The sequence below is a fragment of the Equus caballus genome, chromosome 13 (genome assembly GCF_041296265.1).
Source record: "Equus caballus isolate H_3958 breed thoroughbred chromosome 13, TB-T2T, whole genome shotgun sequence".
NCBI classification, from domain to species: domain Eukaryota; kingdom Metazoa; phylum Chordata; class Mammalia; order Perissodactyla; family Equidae; genus Equus; species Equus caballus.
In genome coordinates this window covers 6977671-7000159 of record NC_091696.1, presented here as the reverse complement: position 1 = coordinate 7000159, position 22489 = coordinate 6977671, and the positions used below count along the sequence as shown (strand labels likewise).

The 22489-nt window shown below is 54.0% G+C and overlaps 2 protein-coding genes across 16 annotated transcripts in view; one reads left to right on the top strand and one right to left on the bottom strand.

Moving 5' to 3' along the window:
• Positions 1-1203: 1203 nt before the first annotated feature.
• LOC138917070 (heparan sulfate glucosamine 3-O-sulfotransferase 4-like) overlaps positions 1204-22489 on the bottom strand; it is a 103288-nt gene continuing 82002 nt past the window's right edge. For 4 of the 14 annotated variants that reach the window (XM_070231493.1, XM_070231496.1, XM_070231489.1 and 1 more), the window contains 2 exons: positions 5344-5517; positions 1204-5019 (listed from right to left, as the gene is read on the bottom strand). The gene's annotated coding sequence lies outside the window, so the exon portion shown is untranslated. Of the gene's footprint in view, positions 5020-5343; positions 5518-10277; positions 10612-16323; positions 18835-22489 lie in introns of those variants that run through there. The other 10 variants (XM_070231495.1, XM_070231492.1, XM_070231469.1 and 7 more) reach the window with 7 other exon arrangements.
• On the top strand, positions 5384-20804 carry LOC100147602 (odorant-binding protein 2b). 2 transcript variants are annotated; one of them, XM_070231497.1, is made up of 8 exons: positions 5384-7426; positions 14249-14460; positions 17926-18059; positions 18338-18408; positions 18968-19078; positions 19764-19865; positions 20181-20207; positions 20617-20804. In XM_070231497.1, the coding sequence occupies exons 2-7, from the start codon at positions 14404-14406 to the stop codon at positions 20204-20206; spliced, it is 501 nt and encodes a 166-aa protein (XP_070087598.1). In that variant the 5' UTR covers positions 5384-7426; positions 14249-14403; the 3' UTR covers position 20207; positions 20617-20804. The 2 variants fall into 2 exon arrangements, 1 of the variants encoding a protein (XP_070087598.1); XR_011424521.1 differs by lacking the exons at positions 5384-7426; positions 14249-14460; positions 17926-18059; ... (1 more) ...; positions 18968-19078; positions 19764-19865 and having other exon boundaries at positions 20073-20207; positions 20622-20804.

The following is a 22489-nucleotide window of genomic DNA, read 5'->3' as shown; positions in this document are numbered from 1 at the left end:
CGCCAGGGAGCAGGGAGAGCCATCCCCTGCTCGGGCTCCTGCCAGTGCCCCGGGGCAGGCTGAAGTGGTCGCCAGGGAGCAGGGAGAGCCATCCCCTGCTCGGGCTCCTGCCAGTGCCCCGGGTCAGGCTGAAGTGGTCACCAGGGAGCAGGGAGAGCCATCCCCTGCTCCGGCTCCTGCCAGTGCCCCGGGGCAGGCTGAAGTGGTCGCCAGGGAGCAGGGAGAGCCATCCCCTGCCCTGGCTCCTGCCAGTGCCCCGGTTCAGGCTGAAGTGGTCGCAAGGGAGCAGGGAGAGCCATCCCCTGCTCCGGCTCCTGCCAGTGCCCCGGGGCAGGCTGAAGTGGTCGCCAGGGAGCAGGGAGAGCCATCCCCTGCTCCGGCTCCTGCGAGTGCCCGGGGGCAGGCTGAAGTGGTCGCCAGGGAGCAGGGAGAGCCATCCCCTGCTCCGGCTCCTGCCAGTGCCCCGGGGCAGGCTGAAGTGCTCGCCAGGGAGCAGGGAGAGCCATCCCCTGCTCCGGCTCCTGCCAGTGCCCCGGGGCAGGCTGAAGTGGTCACCAGGGAGCAGGGAGAGCCATCCCTTGCCCCGGCTCCTTCCAGTGCCCGGGGGCAGGCTGAAGTGGTCACCACGGAGCAGGGAGAGCCATCCCTTGCTCCGGCTCCTGCCAGTGCCCTGGGGCAGGCTGAAGTGGTCGCCAGGGAGCAGGGAGAGCCATCCCCTGCTCGGGCTCCTGCCAGTGCCCCAGGGCAGGCTGAAGTGGTCGCCAGGGAGCAGGGAGAGCCATCCACTGCTCTGGCTCCTGCCAGTGCCCCGGGGCAGGCTGAAGTGGTCGCCAGGGAGCAGGGAGAGCCATCCCCTGCCCCGGCTCCTGCCAGTGCCCCGGGGCAGGCTGAAGTGGTCGCCAGGGAGCAGGGAGAGCCATCCCCTGCTCGGGCTCCTGCCAGTGCCCCGGGGCAGGCTGAAATGGTCGCCAGGGAGCAGGGAGAGCCATCCCCTGCTCCAGAGCCTCCTGGAGCCCTGGAGCCCGCTCAGGCCCCAGCATTGTCCCCGGGAGAGCTCACTCTCCAACCCCCTTCATCCCCAGCTCCTGACCCATCCCTTCCACATGCTCCCTCACCACGACCTCCCTTCCTCTCCCTGCTTCCCCTGTATGTCTGTGTAGCCGTTTATGTTGCTCGTTTTCTTGTCTTTCTTTGGTCTTTATGTAAATTGTAAAATAAATTTATTTATATTTTAAGAACTCCGCATTTTCTCCTTTTCAAGTGTACAATTCCTGAGCGTTAAGCACAGTCCCAATGCTCGGCCTCCATCACCACTGTCTGCTTGCTGGACATTCCCTTCTCCACAAGGGAAGCCTTTTCCCAAAGCGCTCATACCTCATTCCTCCTTCCCTCCCTGACAACGCCTATTCTGTGTTCTGGCAGGTTTTGGTCAATCTTTCCTGGATGTATCCGATAAGCGGTGTCATGCAATAGGTGGCCATCCTAGTGTGCTTCCATATTTTCAGAAGCACTGATCGATTTTTCATTTCTCTTTCTACTTGAATAGCATTTTTCCCAGCTGATAGGAAAGTCCCAAAGGCTTATGGATTAGATGCTTCAAATGAAGCCCTTTTAGTAAACATGTGCATTATGTCAGGCTACAGACCGCTCTTCTAAGGGGGACACCAGAGCCACAAGCCACACAGGAAGTGCCTGGTTCTTCCTGTGGCCAAAACACAAACAAGAAAAAGGGAGACAGCTGGAAAGACAAACCAGAACCTCGAAAGCATTCCTCCTAAACCAAGGTGAGAGAAAGGTGCAACCTCCCTCTGGACCAAAGAACTCCCGAAAGTCATTGTTTTCAAGGGACAGAGAGTAAACACATGCAATTCCCCCGAGAGGCGACGGCATGTCAGAGATGCTCGACCTCCCCCTAGAGGACACGTGCAAACGTAAACACCATGGAGACGGCATTGGTCACAAGCAGACTGGCACGTTTCTGGTCTGGTTGCGGCCAGCCCTGGTGAGAATTTGGGGAAGCAGAGGCCCCCGTAGATCCCTAGAGAGCAGGGGGAAAGGGCACTGCTCTCTGGGAGAATAGCCTGCAGGACCCTTCCAAGTTCCCCAGGACCCCACCTTTGCTGGCAGTGCGAATGCCAGGAGTGTGGCCCACAGGAGGTCTTGCCCAAGGTTTCCAAGATATCTTTTCAAGAGTAGTCATGACAGCACTGGTTGCAATGGCTGGGAGCTGGGAACACAACTCAGGTTCATGGAGAGGCAATGGGACCCATGCGGCCCATCCGTCAGAACACGGATATGTGACATCAACAGGGAGACAGACATCTATGAAAATGAATGTGCGTGTGAGAGAGAGACAGACAGAAGGAGACAGAATGAGAGCAACCGCGCCAGGGAGATATGCACCAAACTGTTCACGGGGCTCGCGACTTTCCAGTCTCTCATCTGCTCCCGGTGGGATGTTGAAACTTCTTAGAATGTGCGTGTATTCCTTTCCTAATTCTAAAAAGGTGAATATCACAGCTTCAATGAAATCCATTGATGATCCACCTTTGGAATAAAGTACATTCTTTAGTTTCTATTTTTGAAGATTTCTGTTCCAAGACAATGAACGTTTATTGTAGTAAAAGAATGAATTTTAAGAGACTGAAGAATTAAGGAAGCGGCAACTCAGGAGTGCCCTTCACAGGTGATCTTCACCTTTCCAGTCCTTTCCCTTGGTGTCCACATGTGTGTGCGCGCGGGCATGTGTGTGTGTGTGCCCGTGTGCCCGTGCGCGGGGGTGCATGTGTGTGGGGTGATGCATGTTCACACCTGTGCTGCGTGTGTGCACATGGATATGCCGGTGTGTGCATGAGAGTGCGTGCATCCTGTGGGTGCTGAGTGCGGAGGCCTGCAGGGCGTGTGCTCCTCTGGATCTGATTTCTTCAGGGGCGGACCCTGGTCAGACAACACTCTTCCTTTTGGATATCCCGGCTTCCGAATTTCCAAATGGCCCCGATGTGGAACGTGCCCCGTTTCTGACTTTCCTCTCCCCTCCTCACGCTGAGGGGAACATCAGCCTCCCTCAATCTCTGATCCTGGAGGACATATCCCCAGAGGGGGAGATTCTGGTGCATGATGTCAACACGGTGTTCCGCTGTCGGTCACTCTCTGACCTTCGAGGTCTCCTTCTCTGCTGTGAGCCTGTTTTGGGAACATGGGGATGCAGAGAGCCTGGGGCAGAGAACTCAGGGAGGGATGGACAAGGACTGGCTGCTAGGATGCAGGTGAGGAAGGCACCAGGGGTGACCTGCCCAGCTGGAGGGCTCCCCTCCTGCCCTCCTGGTCCTGCTGCTGGCCTCATCCCTGGTCCCACCCTCCACCTCCCTAGCCCACTTTGGCCTCCCAATGCCCCTCCCGGCCTCTAACTCTCCTGAGCTGAGCAGCCTGACCTGCTGACCAGGACAGAGGATGAGGAGGGCCCACACACTCCTGCCTGCTCTCTCTCCCTCCAAACCCCATCCTCCAGGCAGGAAAGCACATCTAGGGCAGTGCACAGAGTCACGGGGACCACCTCGAACGTGCTCCGTCCAGGGGTCGTTCTCAGCTGCATGCGCAGGACCCGCTGGACCTCGTGTGAGCAGAAGGGACTTTGACAAGGTATGGCGGAGGCCTCGTGGAAGGTGCCAGAGCTCTAAGCCTGGGGCTGGGGGCTTTAGAGAAGGTCATTGAGCACAAAGCAGAGCTAGGGTTCTCTAGCAGTGACCCTTGCCTCAGGCTCTGTGCCAGCCCCTGGTCCACACAGCCAGCAGACTCTGCTTCTGGGAGGGAGGGGCTCTGCTTAGTGGGGACGAGGGAGAGAGCCCTGGGCGCCTTGAAAAGGGACTGCCATTCGAGCCTCGCTTTCCTCCCCTGTCCACTGGGCTGGCAGCCGACCTGCCGTGGTGGTGTGAGACAAGTTCACGGAGGCTGCACTTGGAGTGGCTGCTCCTTTGAAGAGCTCCACAGCTACTAACTCCCATGATGAGGAATCCCAGGAGGAGAACTGGGCCGGGGGCCTGGATCCCACCCGGACTGGCAGACCGTCATGGCACCGGATGGGGTGGAGAAAGTTATTCCAGAGGAACAAAGGAGTCAGAGCGAGTTGGGCATGCCTGGTGGGAGAACAGAGTGGGCAGAGGCCAAGGGCCTCAGGGGCTCTCCTGGGGGTGACGTCAGCAGGATCGGCTCCTGGGCATGAGCTCGGACCACACCTCTGTTCGCCACATGAGCTGTCTCTCCGAATCCTCCTGGCAGCCCAGTGGGGCATGAGGGATTCTGGCCTTCAATTCACTGATGAGGAAAGCGAGGCTTAAAGAGACTGGGTCCCTCTGTGCCCAACAGAGGAGCAGAGCCAGGACTGGAAGCCAGTGCCTGTTAGGCCCCATGGCCCCCCTGACCAGGAACGACCTCTTATCCCTAAAGTCCTGACAATCTTTGGTGCTGGTGCCCAGAGAGACCTCATCCTGTGGGGGGATAGGCTGGTCCTGGTCCTCGGAGAGCCCACAGTGTCTGTGGCTGGCCAACCTGGTCACCACCCCAGCCCCAGGCAAACGGGATGGCCCTGGGCCTCGAGTTCAGTGAGGGCTGGAGGCCAGAATGGGGCAGGCCCCAGGAGAGACAGGAGCCCTGAGCTCCAGGAGGTTGCAATGTGGGACACTGGGCAGAATGACCCCGGGCCGGAGAGACAGGGGTCCTGGGCGATGCTCAGCCTCTCTCTAGCTGGCGACTGCAGGGGAGGCCCTGAGCCTCAGCTTCCCCTTCTGCGCAATGAGGAAATGACTGGGCCTCGTGACGGGCTCTTGGGAGACTCCGCTGAGGAAGGACTTGCGGATCTCTTGCCTGGTGTCCGGAGCGCATTGGGAACCACCTGCCAGGCTGTCACAGTGGTCCTCCTGGGTGCAGGGTCCAGGGAGTCCCTCCTCGGCTTCCCTCCTGCTGCCCTGTCCCCAGGAATAGCCAGCATTCCTTGAGGTGGAGCTGAAGAAGATCCAGGCGACTCTGTGTTGCAGGTGACAGGGGCTCAGAGCCAGAAGGACAGCTGGACACGTTCCACACCGCTGTGCAGGGCCTGTGCTGTGACAGCCTCGGAGCCCACCAGAAATCAAGTCTCCTCCTCGGTGGATCCCAGCTGCTGTGGCTTTAGGCCCTCCCTCACTCATTCACTGAGGCTTTCATTCCCTCCTTCCTTCCTTCACTCACTCGCTCACTCACTCACTCACTCACTCACTCAGTCATTCATTCATTTCTACTCTCACTCATACTTTTCACTCATTCAGCCCAAATCCTCTGGTCCCTGCTGTGCACCCAGCAATGTGACCTCACCAGTGAGTGTGATCCGGTGTGACCCTTGTCCCCGCGGTTCACATCTGCTGTGTGACATGGAAGACGGCCATCTCTCGGGTGAGGGGGAGTGATGAGCACCAGCAATCCGCTTCTGAACAGAGAGGCCAGTCATCCACAGGAAAGAATGGAGAGAACACGTGCACGGCTCCTCTGCTAGAACAAGAAAAGAAGGAAAAGTTAGGACAAAGAAATATGCCCTATGTTGAACAAAACATGGGCTCTGATTACAAGTGTGCACTGATTCCTAAAACCAACAAAGAAGAAATTCAATGGATTGGGGCTTGGTGACACCATTTTTCTGACCAACAATGGCATTTGAGGAAACATCTTCTAGGGCTCACACTTTTCCTAAGGCCTCTTTCACCTCCTAGCACTTCAATCTTCCTCCTTGGAAGCCTCTGTCCTGGTCCCTCCTCATCCAATGGCTCTTCTGCTGCTCGGGGGCCTGCCCTGCGAGGCCACCGTCATCCATCCGGGACTGTCCGCGTCATTGGGACAGGCTGCCCGCATTCCCCCCTGGGCCTCATGAGCTCCTGCTTCTTTTGCAAGGCTGGCACTTTCACTTAGGATCACTTGGCGTCTTTCTTTGCAGTGGTTTGCATCGTCATACACTGGGTCCCGCCTGATGACTCCCTGAGGGAGGCCATTTGTCAGCATCTTCCAGGCGAGGAAGCTCAAGTCCAGAAGGCTGTACAGCCTGTCCAGAGACACGGCCAGTGTGGCGTCTCAGCAGAGTTTGGTACCCATGCAGAGGAGGATGGAGGGGAAATTGTTTGCAGGTCTTCCCAGGAAGCCTGAAGGAGGATGCGAGGAGTGAGCCTGGAGGATTAAAGCCTTAGCGGGGCCCGAAGAACCAGCACCACTGTGGTGAGCATCACTCTGTCCCAGCAGGAGACCAGGTCCTGCCTGGACTGGCTCGGTCCCCTCAGGTGGAGGGAACACCCCAGGGCATTCCTGCACAAGGCCGCACAGCCTTGCAGGAGAGGGAGGGCCCATGGGGCAGGAGAGCCCTCAGGCAGGGAGGAGGGATGCAGGCACTGCAGGGGGCCGCTATCAGTCTCCTGGGCACTGGCTCCCAGCTGCAGGGGCACTCAGGTGGGCTGAGGGAACAGGAGTGTGACCACAGCAGTGTCTGCGGCTGGGCTCTCCACAAAGGTCCCGCCCTTCTGCCCAGAGAAAGACTCATCTGCATGGCATTTGTCCTTCCAACACAAAGTGGGGTCCAAGACCACCCCTCCACCCCACCTGCCCGATTCCTTTCCACTCATCTCAAGTGACAAGCAATTCCGAATATTTGATTGGTGTTGGATGCCCAGAGACAGTGGTTTTTGGGGCCCACGTTGTAACCTTGCTGGCATTTTCAAGATCTCAGGATTTTGATGCAAAACAGGAAAATGCTGAGGACCCCAGAGAGCTTTCCGGAAGCAAAAAGCTTTGCAGTACTGCCTTCCCACCAGCTCTTCTCAAAATCCTCCAGGCCCCGGAGTCTCCATCTTGGGTGCTCAGATTGCTGGAAGGATGTGCCTTCCAAACGTCCTCAGGGTGGGCTGGCAGGACACACGGAATGGTGGAGCGAGGAATTCAGCAAATCCGCCTCCCGCACAGCAATGACCATTCTGGAGAAGCTGGCAGAAAACCACCAGTTCAGCACTCTGCCAAGAGACCGAAGGCACACAGCCCACCGAGGAGCATCTGAGGCTGAGGGAGACCAATGAGAGTCTGTGGTGTTTTCACCCAGGGCAGCTCCCGGCCCCCACACCCTCAGTGTCAGGGCCCTGTGACAAGGGCAAGCCTGAAGGCGGCTGCTTCCCTGTCAGAAGTTGCCTACTTGGTTTCTGCACAGGTGGGGAATCCCCAGCCCCTGAGCATTTCTGGAAACTGGAGCCATCTCAGCAGCAAGCTGCCATGGAAGGTCAACTTTGTAGCTGCCTGAGGTTGGATCCAGAACAGAGCCACGAACTAGCCAGAAAGTGGAGAGGAAGAACCAGGCAGTGAGACAGACACAAGGACTTGACGGGCTCCACGCATCCCTGGGGGTCTGGACGGTTGTGCACACGTGCAGGTCTGTACACACTCAGGAGAGACCAGGCAGGTGCGCATTGCGGGGAGGGTTAGAGACCTGCCACCAGCCCAGGCCCTGGCCCCAGGCCTTGCTGCCTCCCAGAGGGTCCCAGCTGACTGAGGGGCAAAGCCCAGCCCTGTGGGGGCTCCCTGTCCTCTCTGGGGCTCGCATGCAGAAAGGCCTTCCCACCTGGAAACTTCTCCCTGGCCTTCTTCATAGGGTGAGCCGAGGCGCTCTGAAGGTAGAGAAGGTGGGGAGCAGGGAGGAGAGGCTCCTGAGGCCTCAGCCCTCCTGGGACAGGAAGAGAAGGAGCTGGGAGTGGGGAGGGGGACCCTGCTTTCTCGGCCCTCAGTGCCCCTCCGTGTACACCTCCCTCTGAGGAGATGGAGTCCAGGAAAACCTGGAGAGCAGAGCTGGTCCCGATGAGTAACACTCCCAGGGAGGAGGATCGGAGCTCAGCCCAGGACGAGCCCAGGGAGGAAGCGAGCCTTTCACCGCGGGACACTCCACTCACGGTCAGTGTGGCCCTGGCAGGCATGCATGTCACTGCCTGTCCAACACACCCCTGTGGAGCCGCTCAGTGGGCAGGGACTGGCCTCTGACCGACAGAGCACAGCACAAGCGATAGATCAGCCCTCCAGATCTCATTCCCCAGGCTGTCCTTCCCACTTCCTCCCGCTCTTGTGTTCCCTCCTTCTCTCGCCCCCTTTGTTTCTCTCTCTCTCTCAGTCTCTCTCTTTTTTTTTTTAAAGATTTTATTTTTTCCTTTTTCTCCCCAAAGCCCCCCCCGCCCCGGTACATAGTTGTATATTCTTCGTTGTGGGTCCTTCTAGTTGTGGTATGTAGGACGCCGCCTCAGCGTGGTTTGATGAGCAGTGTCATGTCCATGTCCGCGCCCAGGATTCGAACCAACGAAACACTGGGCCACCTGCAGCGGAGCGCGCGAACTTAACCACTCGGCCACGGGGCCAGCCCCTCTCTCAGTCTCTCTTACCCACGGACCTGGGGACCATGCATGGATGTCCTGAGCTCCCCTATGTAGAGGCCACATAGGGGTGAACCAGGGGCATGCCCTGGCCAACAGGGAGCAAGGAGCTCAGCTCTCAGTGAAGCTGATCATGACCACGCCCACGGGAGTGATCTCCATAGCAAATCTCACCCTAGCACAGCCTCAGTTGAGGCCACAGCCCCAACCTGCAAGACGCCAGGAGGCAGAGACTCCAGCTCAGCGGTGCTGGCGTCCCTGGCCCACAGAGATGGCGAGATCGTCAGTATTTGTAGTTGAGAGGTGCAGGGTTGGGAGCAATGGAGTCCAGGAGGAGCAGATCCCTCGCGCTGCCTCCCAGGCCCTGGGTCTGGCCTGCCCTCCTCCCTCCGCTCTCCTCCAGGCTCTCTGCAGCCACACTGCCAGCCTTTCGAACCTCCTCTGGCAAACTCGCTTAGGCCTGCACGTCTCTGCACCAGCAGTGCCCTCTCCCTGGCACACTGCTCCCGGCCTGTGCAGGGCTGGCTCCTCCTGTCACTCTGCTCACAGCCAATGTCACCCCGGGGAGGCCTTTCATACTCTCCTACCCTGTGAGACCCCAGCCCTCCCTGCAGGACACTCTTTCTTGTCGTTCCAGTTCATGCTCTTCTCTTTCACATGTCTCGGATGTGGTGCTTTTGCCCGTCTCCCTCCAGACTGAGCTCCTGGGGCTCAGGGACCACTAGGCACTTTTTAGCACCACCCCAGGGCCGACCAGGGCTCCTGGCCCAGGGTGAGGGCTTGGCACACAGCTGCTCAATGAGTAAATAGGGGGATCTTCGGTTTCTCCTTCCTGCTTTTGACCTGCTGCAATGGTGGAGACGAACGCTAGTAATAGGAGGTGCAAGCAGGTTCTGAGGCGGGGGGATGGGCAGGGTGACTTCCACATGACTCCTCCTTTGTTCAGTTGCTCCAGCACAGCTCAGTGGGCCCCCCTGACACTGGAGGTTCCCCCCAGTGGCCAGTACTGGACAGAAGCCACGGCAGGGACAGCACAAAACCACACATTCACCTCTACTGGAGCTTCTCAAGACGGTGACTCTCTAGGTTCTCGGTGGGACCTACGACACCAAGGACAGTATGAGGGGCTTTGGAAGCTTCCTTCCCCCCGCCCATGTGTTCATTCTTCGGCGTCATCTTCACTCACGAGGCATCCTTGCCTCAGCTAGGACAATGACTTGCCTCGACTTCCAAAAGAGCACCCCAACAAAAACCATCTTTCCTTCTACTTTGGCATTGCTGCATCGTGCTCTGGCATGTCCTTCTCTAGCCCGATCCTCATCCACCAAAGTCCCTGAACCTCTCCCTAATCCACAGGCCTTCAAGGTCTGGGAAGCATTATCCCAGGGTCTTGAAGCATAGTGGGTCATTGATGGAGAGCCAAAGCCTACAGACACTTTGCAGTCATGTGGATCACCGACTTCAAGCGCCCTAATTTATACAGGAGACACTGTGGCCTCTCTCCTCTAGCCCCTGTCTACGCTCGGGAGTGTGGGGTCCTGGAAGTTCCAGATGCCCACAGAGGTTGGTAACTTTCCATTTGAAGATTCTTCACTTAATCACACTGGGATAGCAAATTTTACCATGAAGGTAACACATATACAGGCTCTGGGGACTAGGATGTGGACATCTTTGGTGACAGCCATTACCAAGCCTACTCCATGGGAAAATTGATCATCACCAGGGTTGCAGTCAAGGAGCAGGGTAACCCTAGGGAGAGATGTGTCCTCAACAGACACTGCCAGGGGAGTGACAGAGACAGAAGTGCAGGGAGTGCCGTGGGGTAGCATCTTCCATAGTGTGGCCTTGGGAGGTTTCTCTGAGGAGTTGATTTAAATATGTTTTATTTATATATTAATTTCCATACCAAAAAATTCACCATTTTAAAGTGTATAATTCACTCTGAATAGAGAACACAATGTTGAATGAGAAGAACAAAGTTGGAAACTACTTGACTTCAAGACTTACTAGAAAGCTACAGTAATCAAAACAGTGTGATATTGGTGAAAGAAACGACAAATCAATCAATAGAATAGAATAGAGAGTCTAGAAATAAACCCACAGGAATATAGTCAACTGAGAATTGACAAAGGAGCAAAGGCAATACACTGGAGCCAAGATCAGATCTTCAATCAATGCTGCTGGAACAATGGACATCCACCTGCAAAAATATGAATCTGGACACAGATCTTACACCCTTCACAAAAATTAACTCAATATAGATCATGCATCTAAATGTAAAATGGAAAACTCCAAAACTCTTAGAAGATAACATAGGAGAAAACCAAGATGACCTTGGGTATGTTGATGATTTTTTAGACACAACTCAAGGCACAATCCATGAGAAATGGATAAATTGGACTTCATTAAAAGTAAAAAGTTTCTGCTCTGTGAAAGATGATAACAAGGGATTGAGAAGATAAGTAACAGACTACGGTAAAATATTTGCAAAAACACATCTCATAAAGGACTGATATATGAAATGCATAGAGAACACTTAAAACTGAATAATAAGGAAACAAACAACCTCATTAATCAATGAGTGAAAGATCTGAACAAATGCCCAAGTGGTTGCTGAAGATTGATGGGGGCAGGAAGAGGGGTGAATCTGCAGAGCACAGAGGATTTTTAAGGCATTGAAAATACTCTGTATGATAGCCTAAAGATGGATACATCTTATTCTCTTGTCCAGAGTTATAGAATGAACAAGGCCAAGAGTGAACATTAAGGTAAACTATGGACTTGGGGTGAGTATGATGTGCTAATGTAGGCTTATCAATCATAACACATTTACCGCTCTGGTGGGACATGTTGAAAATGGGGGAAGCCATGCATGTGTGGAGGCAGGGGACATATGAATAATTTCTATGCTTTCCCCTCAATTTTGCTGTGAACCTAAGACTGCTCTAAAAAATAATCTTAAGTTTTAAAAAGCGTATAATTCAGTGGTTTTTAATATATTCACAAGGTTGTGCAATCATCGATGCTAATTCCAGAATATGTTCATTACCATAAAAACGTTCCTCATGCCCATTAGCAGTCATACTCCATACTTCCTTCCCCCCAGCCACTGGCGTTCATTAATCTACTTTCTGTCCTTCTGGATTTGCCTATTCTGGACATTTCCTATAAATGCAATCACACAACAGGTGGTATTTTGGGTCTGGCTTCTTTCATTTTGCATAATGTTTTCAAGGTTCATCCATGTTGTACCAGGTATCAATACCTCATTCCTTTTTACAGCTGAATAATATTCCATTGTATTCATATATCATTTTTGTTGATCTATTCATCAGTGTAAACTGCCAAACTATTTTCCTGAGCAACTCTACCTTTTCACATTCCCACTGGCAAGCAGTGAATGAGTGAGGGTTCCAAATTCTCCATATCCTCACCAACACTTGGTATTATTTGACTTTTTTATTACAGTCATCCTGGTGTGTGTAACGTGATATCTCATTCTGGTTTTGATTTGCATTTCCCTAACAACTGATAATGGGGAGCATCTTTACCTGTACTTACTGGCCATTTGCATATTAATCTGGAGAAATGCTTATCCAAAGGCATTGTCCATTTACAATTGAGCTATTTGTATTTTTATTATTGAGTTGCAAGAGTATATTATATATACTCAACGGTAGACCCTCATCCGATATGTAAAGATGTGCAAATATGTTCTCCCCTTCTGTGGGTTGTCTTTCCACTTCCTTGACCATGTCCTTTGATGCACAAAAGTTTTACTTTTGATGAAGTTCAATTGACCTATTTTCCCTTTAGTCGCTTGTACTTTGGGCGTCATATGTAAGAAACCATTGCCTAATCCAAGGCCATGAAGTTTACTTGTACATTTTCTTCTAGAGGTTTTGTAGTTTTAGATCCTACATTTACATTCCTGATCCATTTTGACTTACGTATTGCATATGGTGTGAGGTAGGGGGTCAACTTAGTTCTTTCACATGTGGATATCCAGTTATCCCAACACTGCTTGTTGAAAGACTATTCCTTTGCGATTTTCTTGGCATGTCAACTAATTCTAGAATCTGTGTGTGTTGGATGTGGTTTGACTTACAGTTCGTTGGAATCATTTTTTATACAAAGGATTTTCTTTTCTGGCCTTGCGGACTTTCCAACAATACATATGTAGACCGGCCATTAGTGAAGAAATCATTTCATTTATTCTGACCAGTTTTCTCTTTGTTTGCTGTGGGTATGTAATTCCACACCCCGTTACTCCCTGATGGCTGGCAGGCCTCATTGCACCATCGTTCTGGACTGGATTATTGGAGCACCTTTCAAAGTAGTTTCTCTGCCTCTATTTTTGCCCCACAAATTTATCCTCAATGCAGCAACTGGAGTGATGTTTTAAAACCAGAAGTCAAATTCATTGTAAAATCTCACCAGAGGCTTTCTATTACTCTCAGAGTAAAAGTTAAGGTCCTTATCATGGCCTACAAGCCCAACTGAATCGGTCCCACCCTCTCTCTGACCTCATCTCTGGCCACTCTTTCCCTGTATTAATCTCTCCAGTCCCTCTGCCCTCCATTATGTCCCTGGTGCACGCCAGGCACTCTTCTACCCAAAGACTTGAACTCTATGTTCCTTCCACCTGGAATGCTCTTCCACCTGATGATTTCATGGTTCATTTCCTTCATTATCTTTAATTCTGTGTTCAAATGTCACCTTGGTGAGGCTTGTCACAACCATGCCATTTAAAATAAAACTATCCCCTTGTCCTGACACTCCTTAAACAACTTGTTCCACTTAGATTTCTCCCCATAGCACTTATAAGCTTTTAAAATAATATGTAATTATGTGAATCAATGTCCAATCAGGACACAGAAACTATACAAAAGATTGAGCAGGAATAGTTTCTATAAGGAAAAATTAAGTATAAAAGTGTAAAGAGAACTATAGAGAATAGCCCAGAATTACAGTGGAGTAGCTAAGAAACAAACAAATGTGGGAGGGGTCCACTTCTGCAAGGCCGGGTTCAGACTTTGTCGGAGAAGGTGTGGCTGCAGTTCAGGGATGGTGGAGGAGTTTGCCGGTTGCCAAGGGCCAGAGCTGGTCCATGGTCAGAGCAGCGTTCAGCGGGTAGGGAAATGTAGGCGGACAGTGGCAAGTGCCAAAGTTGTGTCCCCTCCCAGGGGCAGGTGGGCTGAGGTTATGATACCTACAGGACTCACCGGGATTCCACTTGTGGGGGTGCCACTCAATCCCCCTAGGAAGCTATCCAAGGGGATCCACTGATTCCACTGTTGATCACCCACTGTGGGTGAGTGCCTGTGGACATCCCCAGATTGTGCCACTGCTGGTTGTACACCAGGAGAAAGAAAATGAAAAAACCTGGAAGCACCCTGGAACCAGGAAGGAAGCCCCTTTGCCCTAAGCCTTCTGCTAACAAAGCTTAACCCCTGCCAGGTGCAAAAGAGAAATGCCTACTGGGTCCAGCTCCATTATTGCAGAGCAAACAATGGAGGGCAACACATTGATGTTGTATTACAGAGGCAATCCCTTGATAACTGGTAACATAATTCACTGATTTATTTTGTTTATGTTTTCCATGCTTTTACTTCCAACTTACTCCTATTATTTCTAGTAAGTTTTTTGAAGACAGCATATGGTTGTATCATGGTTCTTAATCTACTCTGCCAATCCCTGTCCTTTAGTTTGCATGGTTAGTCTATGTACATTTGCTATAACCATTAATATGTAAAGGCTTGTATTTGTTTCCTAAGGCTGCTGTAAACAGTGCTATAAGCCAGGTGGCTAAAACATAAACATTCATTCTCTCACAGTTCCAGGAGGAGAAGTCTGAGATCAAGTGAGACGGGGAAGGTAGAAAATCCAATAAAGGGTATGCCAATGAGATGGTCACTATTGTGGGCAACTGGGACTCAGTCTTCCTGAAGATCCTCTGAGAAATAGGGTGGAACCATCTCAAGACTGCCCCATGGGGAACAAAGACATTAGGACTATTAGCCCATCAGTTACCGTCTCTACTGACTCGGTAGGTGAATTCACCTGCACTTCTAGTGTCACCATGTGTGCATAGGAAGCATAGGGGAACAGAGGATGCAGGCATTGGGTTGGGAAGCTGTGACCCTCTCAGTGTGCAGGAACTACAGGTGCAGTGGGCTGAGGGGGTGGGCCATCAGCACTGTCAACCATAGTCCACCCCTTGCACTGCATTGATGCACTCATGCTCCAAACCAAATCTGTTCTGGCGAATTATGGAACTGAGGCTTCAGGGTAGTAACCAGCCACAATCTCTAAAATAATGACAGGAGATGGTTAGTAGAAACAAGCTGCAGTCCCAGCTTTCCAGGTGGTCTGGGGGCCTTAATTTGCAGCCATCCTGCCTCCTCTCCTGCCCCTTCTCCATGTCCACCTATCCCAGCCAGCAAGCCCTCTAGTCTTGGTGATTGTTTGGTAGTGCCATGAAAACCTTCTTGTTCCCATATGCCAAGGAAGGCCCAGACATTTTCCCCCTTAGTGAGACATCTGGGAAGTAGCAGCTGTGAGGAGCTGTGACCACTCTGAGATTCAAAGGAGAGGTTGTGAGAGGTGTCACCAGAAGTGATAAGAGCTACAGCTGTGGAGTAGAGGCAGTCATCATGGTGTGGGTGGTATAATGGTCTCCCATCATAACGGGATGCAGCCATCCAAAGAAATGCCTCAGGCCATTGTGTACTGGGGGGCGGAGATAGGTCTCCCCTCCTGCCACTGTTCTCCCAGTGGTGTCTACCACCAGTTGAACACATCCAGTATCCAAAAAAACACCACACAATTGGAAAGCTCTGTAGAGTTCACCTGAGGTGGCACAGCACAAGATGGTGGACGATGGGCAGCCCCTGGAAACCTCCAATTGCACTAAGCATAGGGTTCATGGGGGCAGCCCTGTCCTCCCAATGACCCCTACGTGGTGTTCCATCATCTTTTTCAAGGATGGAATTAAATTTGTCAATGTCATAAGATGCTTAGATCAGTGACTCCATATAATGAGGGAAATCAAGGTCTCTGGGGTACAGTCAACAAGAACAGGACACAGGAAAAGCTCTCCCATTGACATAGAGACTCCAGCATGTTTACTAATCTCTGGTCCTAAAGTGCACTTACCTCGCCCTTTCCTACTCCCAGGACGGAAGGTTTTCTGCTCAGCAGCACCTTCCAAGCTGGCAGTTGATTACTGGATCGTGTCAGCACCCTCAGTACAATCCCCCAGGGGTTATTAGAGAGGGCTTATTATTGTTATTTAGTGAGTACTTGGGGGTGTGCAATCGGCAGTGGTGTCCAATCTTCTGCCAGAGAGGCACAAAGCTGCCCTTGTGTGGCCGTAGCACCTGTGTACAGGGTCTACGTCAGCTGTGGGTCTCAGCGGAGATGATTCAAGCCCAGGAAGTACAGGGTCAGGGAGGGAGAAGGCCAAATTCTTGCTCAGAAGGCAGCCAGGACTGAGGCCAGCAGAGCCAGGTGCCCAAGTGTGCTCAACCATGAACTCAGAGCACAGGCCCCTCGTGGCCTGTTTGTGCCTCACTCGGCCCATTTATCCAAAGGGAAGGAGATGTGAGGCCTGTCTTATGGTACATGAGGCAGTCAAAGCTGAGGAGGGAGGTGAAAGCATTTTGGAAAGTCGGGGTTCTAGAAGAATGAATGTAAGCAACTTGCAGTATTGGGGGTTTGGACAGGCTCTGATGGATCCTGGTCCCTGGTCCCACTCCAGGCAGAAGGAGGGAGGAGCCCTCATTCATTGAGCCTTGTACATGTCAGGGGAGCCGGGTCTTTGCAGGCCCACTCAGCAGAGCCTTACAAAGATCCAAAGTGATCGAAGTTGTGGGTGCCCCTGTGGGGGCGGAATCCTCTGAGGCTCAGAGAGATTCAGTAACTGGTTTATTCTTGAATGAACGAACGACCAAGAGCACCTAGCACGTGGATGGAGCTCCTCCCTACAGGCCATCGAACTCGTGAGACCCGGGAATCAAGCCTTCCCCTTTGGGGAACTTAATTCTAACAGAGAAGATGGGCACTGAACACTCATGGGGAGAAATGAGCAGACAACCCAGAGAGTAATGAGAGCTCTCCGGGAAACACAGCCTGGCCTGGAGGTCCAGAATGAAGGGGGTGGCACAGCCAGATCGCTCCCTCCTGTGGCCTGGGGAGGCCCCTCTGAGGAGGTGATATTTAAACTGATCCTGAGACATAAAATAGTGCCCCCAATGCCGGGAAGATGTGGCCTGAGGGTCCCAGGCCCAGGATGAGCAAATGCAGGGGCCCCAGGGCAGGAGAGAGCTCGGACTCTGGGGACCCTGTGGGAATCAGCTGATTGCACACCCTGTCTCTGTAGTTGTAAAGCTCTGTCCCTCTCCCCTCAGCAGTGAGAGGCCAGTTACCAGAGAACTGGCAGAAGATCCCGCCCTGGGATCCTGGGGGAGGGGGAAGGGCGGGGGTGTAAGGAAGCCCTTGGCCTTCCCTCCATGACTGGGAGTGCAGACATGCACCCCTGCCCCTTCTGATAATGTCCTCATCCAGATGGCTCACTTGGAGTAAGCACCCTGGGAGGCAGGAAAAAGGGATGGTATTATGTGTCTTTTATTCTATGGGTGGCACTTAATTATCACTCATCAGATTCCAACAATAATGACAGTCCACCTCCCCTGATGCAGAATTGCCAGGATGCTAGGTGGGAGGGGTGTGGCCAGTGCCAAGTGTTTATGGGCACGAGCCGAGCTGGGCATAAAGGGCAGCACTGTGAGGACCTCGCACAGCCTCCTCCAGACCCCAGTGACCTGCCGGCGGCTGTGAGCACAGACCCCTGGAGATGAAGGTTCTGTTCCTGACCATCATCCTTGGCCTGATCACAGCCCTGCAAGCTCAGGACCCTCTGTTCTTCCCCTCAGAGAACGAGAATGTGAGCCCAGGGGTGGGCAGGGAGAGAGGTATGGGGGAAAGGCGGTGACTACCTGTTGGCCAGCAGTGACCAGGGGCCTTGTGTTAGGAGGTGTCACTCAAGGTCGAAGTTCTGACCCTGTGCTCCCTGCAGAGTGTGGTCAGAGGAACAGGAGGCTCTGTTCTTGTGTCTTCAGACAGCGCTCCTCCTTGGGCCCAGAGGCTGAAGCAGGGGAGCGGGTTCAGCATAGGGACTGTTGGTCTGACACTTTGGGAACCCAGAGGCACTGAGGACTCTGTGGAGTAGAGACTCATCCAGGGCCAGGGCCCGGTCCCAGCAGAGAAGAGACTCATGGGGTGGGAAACCCCCTGCCTCTGTTTAGGGTCGGGAGCCCTGAGTGCTGGGCTGGTTCTAACAGAGCCCAGGGTGTGGATGTATGGGACCCAGCCAGCCTTTGGAGGACAGCAGCTGGGGTGCTGGGGATGTCTGGTGACGGCTGCAGCCCATGCACCGGGGATGGGGGTAGTGGGGTGAGGAGGAGATTCTGGGCCATGTTCGTGCTGGACTCACGGCCCCCACCCTGCTCAGATCATAGGGACATGGTATGTGAAGGCCGTGGTGGCTGACAAAGACCTGCCTAAGGAGAAAAGGCCCAAGAAGGTGTCCCCCTTGACAGTCACTGCCATGGATGATGGAGACTTGGAGGCCATGGGCACCTTCATGTGAGTGTTGCCTCCCAAGGGTCCTGCTCTCCCCTCCTCCTCCCTCTCCCCAGGCTGCGAGGTGGCCCAGAGCAGCCCCTCTTTGTGCCTCTTCCCATCCCAGTTTGGGATGTGGGTAAAATGAATGTCCCCCTGACCTTGAAGGGAAAGAGTCCAGACTGTGGGGGGTGACAACGGCACTTGTGGGGACACCAGGGCAGAGGCCAATGTGCCAGGTGAGCTCAGGTTGGCTCGAGTGTGTTTCCCGACAGCCTCTCCCTCTGCCTCCCGTTTTCCAGGAATGGGGGCCAGTGCCACGAGAAGAGAGTTGTGATGCACCAAACTGAGGAGCCTGGCAGATACAGCGCCTGTGAGTCCAGACCAGGCTGTGCCACATTCCCTGCCAGAGCCCAGGCCTCCCCTTCCCCTGAGGCCGCCTGCTGCCTGGCAGTCCCTGCCCTGTGCCCTCCCAGGAGCAGCTAACCACTCCCTTCCCAGGAGTCTCCTTGTCCTGACATTGGACAGGTCTCTCCACAGCAGGGATGACAGTACCAAACCCTCCCTCTGGATGGTCCTAGCAATTCAGCTTGCAGAGAACCAAGGGTTGAGGATGAGGATGCAGGGCGGGGCAGGTGCTGGGAGAACAAAGGAAAGAGCCCCAGCCTCTGATGTCTTCTGGCCTCTGGTGACTCCACTGCTTGGGTTGGAACCTTCCTCATGAGGAGTCTCCCTCTCCAGAGTGTGGTCCATGGTTCTGAGCAGCAGTGTGTCCCGGGCACTGGACCAGCTTGGGCACCTGGATTATGGGGCAGTCAGTAGAGCTAAGGTGGCCGAGAAACTGAAACGTTCCAAAATGTTCCCTAATGTCTCAAATATTTTCTGCAGGAATGAAGACACTAAAGACCAATTTTCTCTATGTCTGTCTGCAGTTGGGGGAAAGAGGCACATGCACATCCTGGACTTGCCAGTAAAGGACCACCGCATCTTCTACTGCGAGGGCCAGCTCGGAGGGAAAGCAATCCGCATAGGAAAACTCGTGGGTAAGAGGCTGCTGCCCCAGGTCCTCAGAGATCCACCTCTCCTGACCCACCCCCACAGGCTCTGCTTCTAGAAGCCAGTGGAACTGGCTTCAATCCTGATTCTGGGGAATATGAACACCTGCTTGTCTTTGGGGGCCGGGCACAATTTGCTGCCCTTGGGTGGCCAGTCCGAAATCCCTCAGTGAGCTGACTTCTCACAAAGGGGATATGGACGCAGCTGCAAAGTCCCATCTCCTGGGGTCTGGGGTGTGAGGCCAGGTCAGCATTGGGGAGTGCACTGTTGCTGACAGAGGTCTTCTTGTGGCAATGACCCTCCAGATTGGGGTGAAGCCCAAGAATTCTCTGGCCAGAGAGCATCACAATTCCTCCAGGCCATCAGCTTCCTCCAGGCCATCAGCTTCTTCCAGGTCAGGGGTGTGACCCTGCAGCTTGGCTTTGAGAGTGGGCCTGGGACCCCAGGGGCCCTCGGTGTCTCGGAGCGTCTCCCTGGCTATCCTCCTTCATAGGAACCTGTCACCTGGGTGGTGGCCTGTCTCCTCTGGGCCTAATCTGTATACTTTCAGGGGAAACCCTCCATCTCAGCCTCAGCCATTACAGGACAAAGCCCCCCAAGTGCTGGGAGGCGCTGTCTCCTCTTGGGGTCTGCTTCCCGAACCTGGGGCTCACCTGGTCACCTCGCCTACAGGTAGAAATCCTGACATGAGCCTGGAAGCCCTGGAAGAATTTAAGAAATTCGCAGAGCGCAAGGGATTGCCACAGGAGAACATCATCATGCCCGTCCAGACGGGTAAGAGGACAACTCTGCCCAGGTTCCCTGTGTCCACTCTGCATGTCCCTTTGTCCCCTATGTCCCTCCCTGTGTCCCTAGCAGGTTCCTCGTGTCCCACTGTGCCCTTCAAGTCCCTCTGTGTCCCCCATGACCTTCCTCTCCCCTTCCCCTGCCCCCCCCCCCATGGGGGAGACATCAGCGCTGTGTTGTGTCACAGGGGCACAAGGGCCCCACTCCGGGTCTCTGCTATTGGTGTCAGAGCTGCGGCTTGATGGGGTCTGGGCCCTTGGCCAGGGTCTCTTCTCATTGCTGAAATCTCCTTGGTTTCTACAGAAAGCTGCATTCCTGAAAGTGACTAGGGTAAGTGACCCTTGAAGCAAACAAGAGTCCTGGGTTCAAAGGAATGTCAGGAGTCACCAAGGCACCCCCAAGGTGGAGACAAGAGGGACTTCATGTGAGCCAAGCAGAGCCTTGTCTGCTCTGAAATCCCTTCTGGGATTTGATCCTTACTTGGGATGTCTGTCCCTGAACATCATTCCTGGGACATTTAGGGACTCCTTTTTTTCTCTGTCTCTGTAACTTGGGACCAATGGGCCAGGGTCTGTCCTCCACCACACCCATGCACCTGGTGGAAGTGGGAACCTGCCCTCCATGCAGCAGCCCTGAGAGCATTACATGTGCCCCCAACACTGCCACCCCTGAGAACCCCACACCTGCCCTCCCTCCCCTCCCCTGTCCTGGACTCACTGACCCTCTCCCTTCTTTCTAGGGCAGGGGGCACCAGGACCCCACAGCAGCCCCAGGGTGACACCACCAGGACCCTCTGTCCTGCAGGCCATGGAAGGAGCCCCTGCCTCTAGAGCCTGACCTGCTCTGCCCCTCCAGTTACCTTGACTCCCCTTCCTCCCCCAGCCATGCATCCCCTCTCCTAGTTCCACATAAAGAGCTTCAGCAGTTCCTGGTGACTCTGCCTGTCTGTGGGGTCCCTCGCGTGGGCTGGGAACTGGGAGGAAGTGGGCAAGCCAGAGAAGGCAGGACAGGAGGACCCATCTATGTCTGCATTCTCCTTGAGAGTTAGACCAATCCAATGGGCATTAGGGTCCAGGCCGAGGGATGGGTGCTACAGCTCTGACCAAGGGTCTAATGGGGGACAGGTCTGACATCCAAGAAGCTCAGGTTCTGGGTGGTCACATGGTTGGGGAGAAGGAATGTGAAGATAACAGGGTCGGATACAGCCCAGAGGTGATGACATGTGTGCAGGTGGGGATCACCTGGCCCCCTGATTCCCAACTGCCTAGATGTGGTGACAGGAGTGCTGGGAGGCTGCCTTTGAGGGTGCAGGCAGGAGACCAGACTTCCACAGGCCATCAGGATGGGGACAGCAGGACGCTGGAATCCCAGCCTGGGTGGGACTCTGCTCCTGCCCCTTCCCCCTAGGCCTGGCTGGACACATGCACTGCCCCTGGGGAGGGAGCCACTTCAAGAGGGACCTTGTTCACAATTGTAATGTCATCACTATGGTTTCCCAAATCACCCTGGGGCTTTGCAGTGACAGCCAGCCAACTGAGGTCAGGGTCTCCTTGCTTGTGGTGGGAGAGGTGAATGCAGCCCAGCTTCCCTAGAGACAGGGGGGTGCCTGGAGCTCCCTTCATGCAGGGTCAGTGCACCTTCCCAAGTCACAGGCCCAAGGTCCCCGGTGGGATGGCCAGCATCCCTGGGCCTCTCCTGAACACAGCAGACCCCAGATGCAGACTTCTGGCACCCTGGTACTTGTACGTTCCTTCCTTGACAACGAAATACTAGGTAGGGAGTCCCTGCTTGGTGCAAGCCCCCCACAGGTTGAGGCGGTGCCCAGGGTCCAGGCAATCACAGGTTACAACTGCCTTGGCTTTGTTTTTTCAGCTTCCATAAGGATAACAGTTCTTATACCACTGTCTCCGCAATGGCACGAGGCCATCAAGGCAGGAGCCTGGGAGGAGGGAGTCGGTGGAAGCCTCTGTGCCCGCAGGCCCCTGTCCTGGGATTCCAGGACCCTGTGCCATTTGTCCACCTGGTGCTGACCTGCCCCTAAACAGCGGTGTCCCTCTGCTGTGGCAGCCCCAGGGGTCTGTGCAGAGAAGGGGCTGTGAGCTGGCCAGGGTCAGGGTGCAGGGTCCTCAAGGGTCGAGGGGTTAAGACTTGGGGTAGGGATGCTAAGATCTGACAGGTGACAATCCTCAGCAGAACTTCCCTAGGGCACATCCCTCCAGCTGGAGAACAAGTGGGCAGAGCTGAAGAATCCCTGTGCCCAACCCATGGGCTCATACAGAGGCGATTTTCAGGGTCTGTCTTCCTAATCGGGAGGCAACAGAATTCCTACGTGGAGTCTTTTCTTTGGTCTGGGAATCCAAGTCCAGTACCTGCCCCAGCACTGTCTGCACCACAACAGCCTTGGCCCTGCCTGCAGGCCGTCCAGGTGCCCGGTCTGTGCTGGGCAGTGGTTTTCAGTGGATTCCTGGACCCTGGAGGGCCTGGTGTCCGGGGAGGGCCTTCATGGGCAAGATGGGGCAGAACAAGTGGAATCTTAACCGAATCCTGCAAACCACACTTCCCATGGGACAGGACCCTGTATGGACCCCAGGAAGACCACAGACTTTCTCAGA

Bases quoted from the DNA above. Each gene is read 5' to 3' on its own strand.
- LOC100147602 (XM_070231497.1), top strand. From the start codon at position 14,404: ATGGGGAACAAAGACATTAGGACTATTAGCCCATCAGTTACCGTCTCT. The intron at 18,409-18,967 runs GTGAGTCCAGAC...GTCTGTCTGCAG, and splicing joins GCCTGGCAGATACAGCGCCT to TTGGGGGAAAGAGGCACATG. The intron at 19,866-20,180 runs GTAAGAGGACAA...TGGTTTCTACAG, and splicing joins CATCATGCCCGTCCAGACGG to AAAGCTGCATTCCTGAAAGT.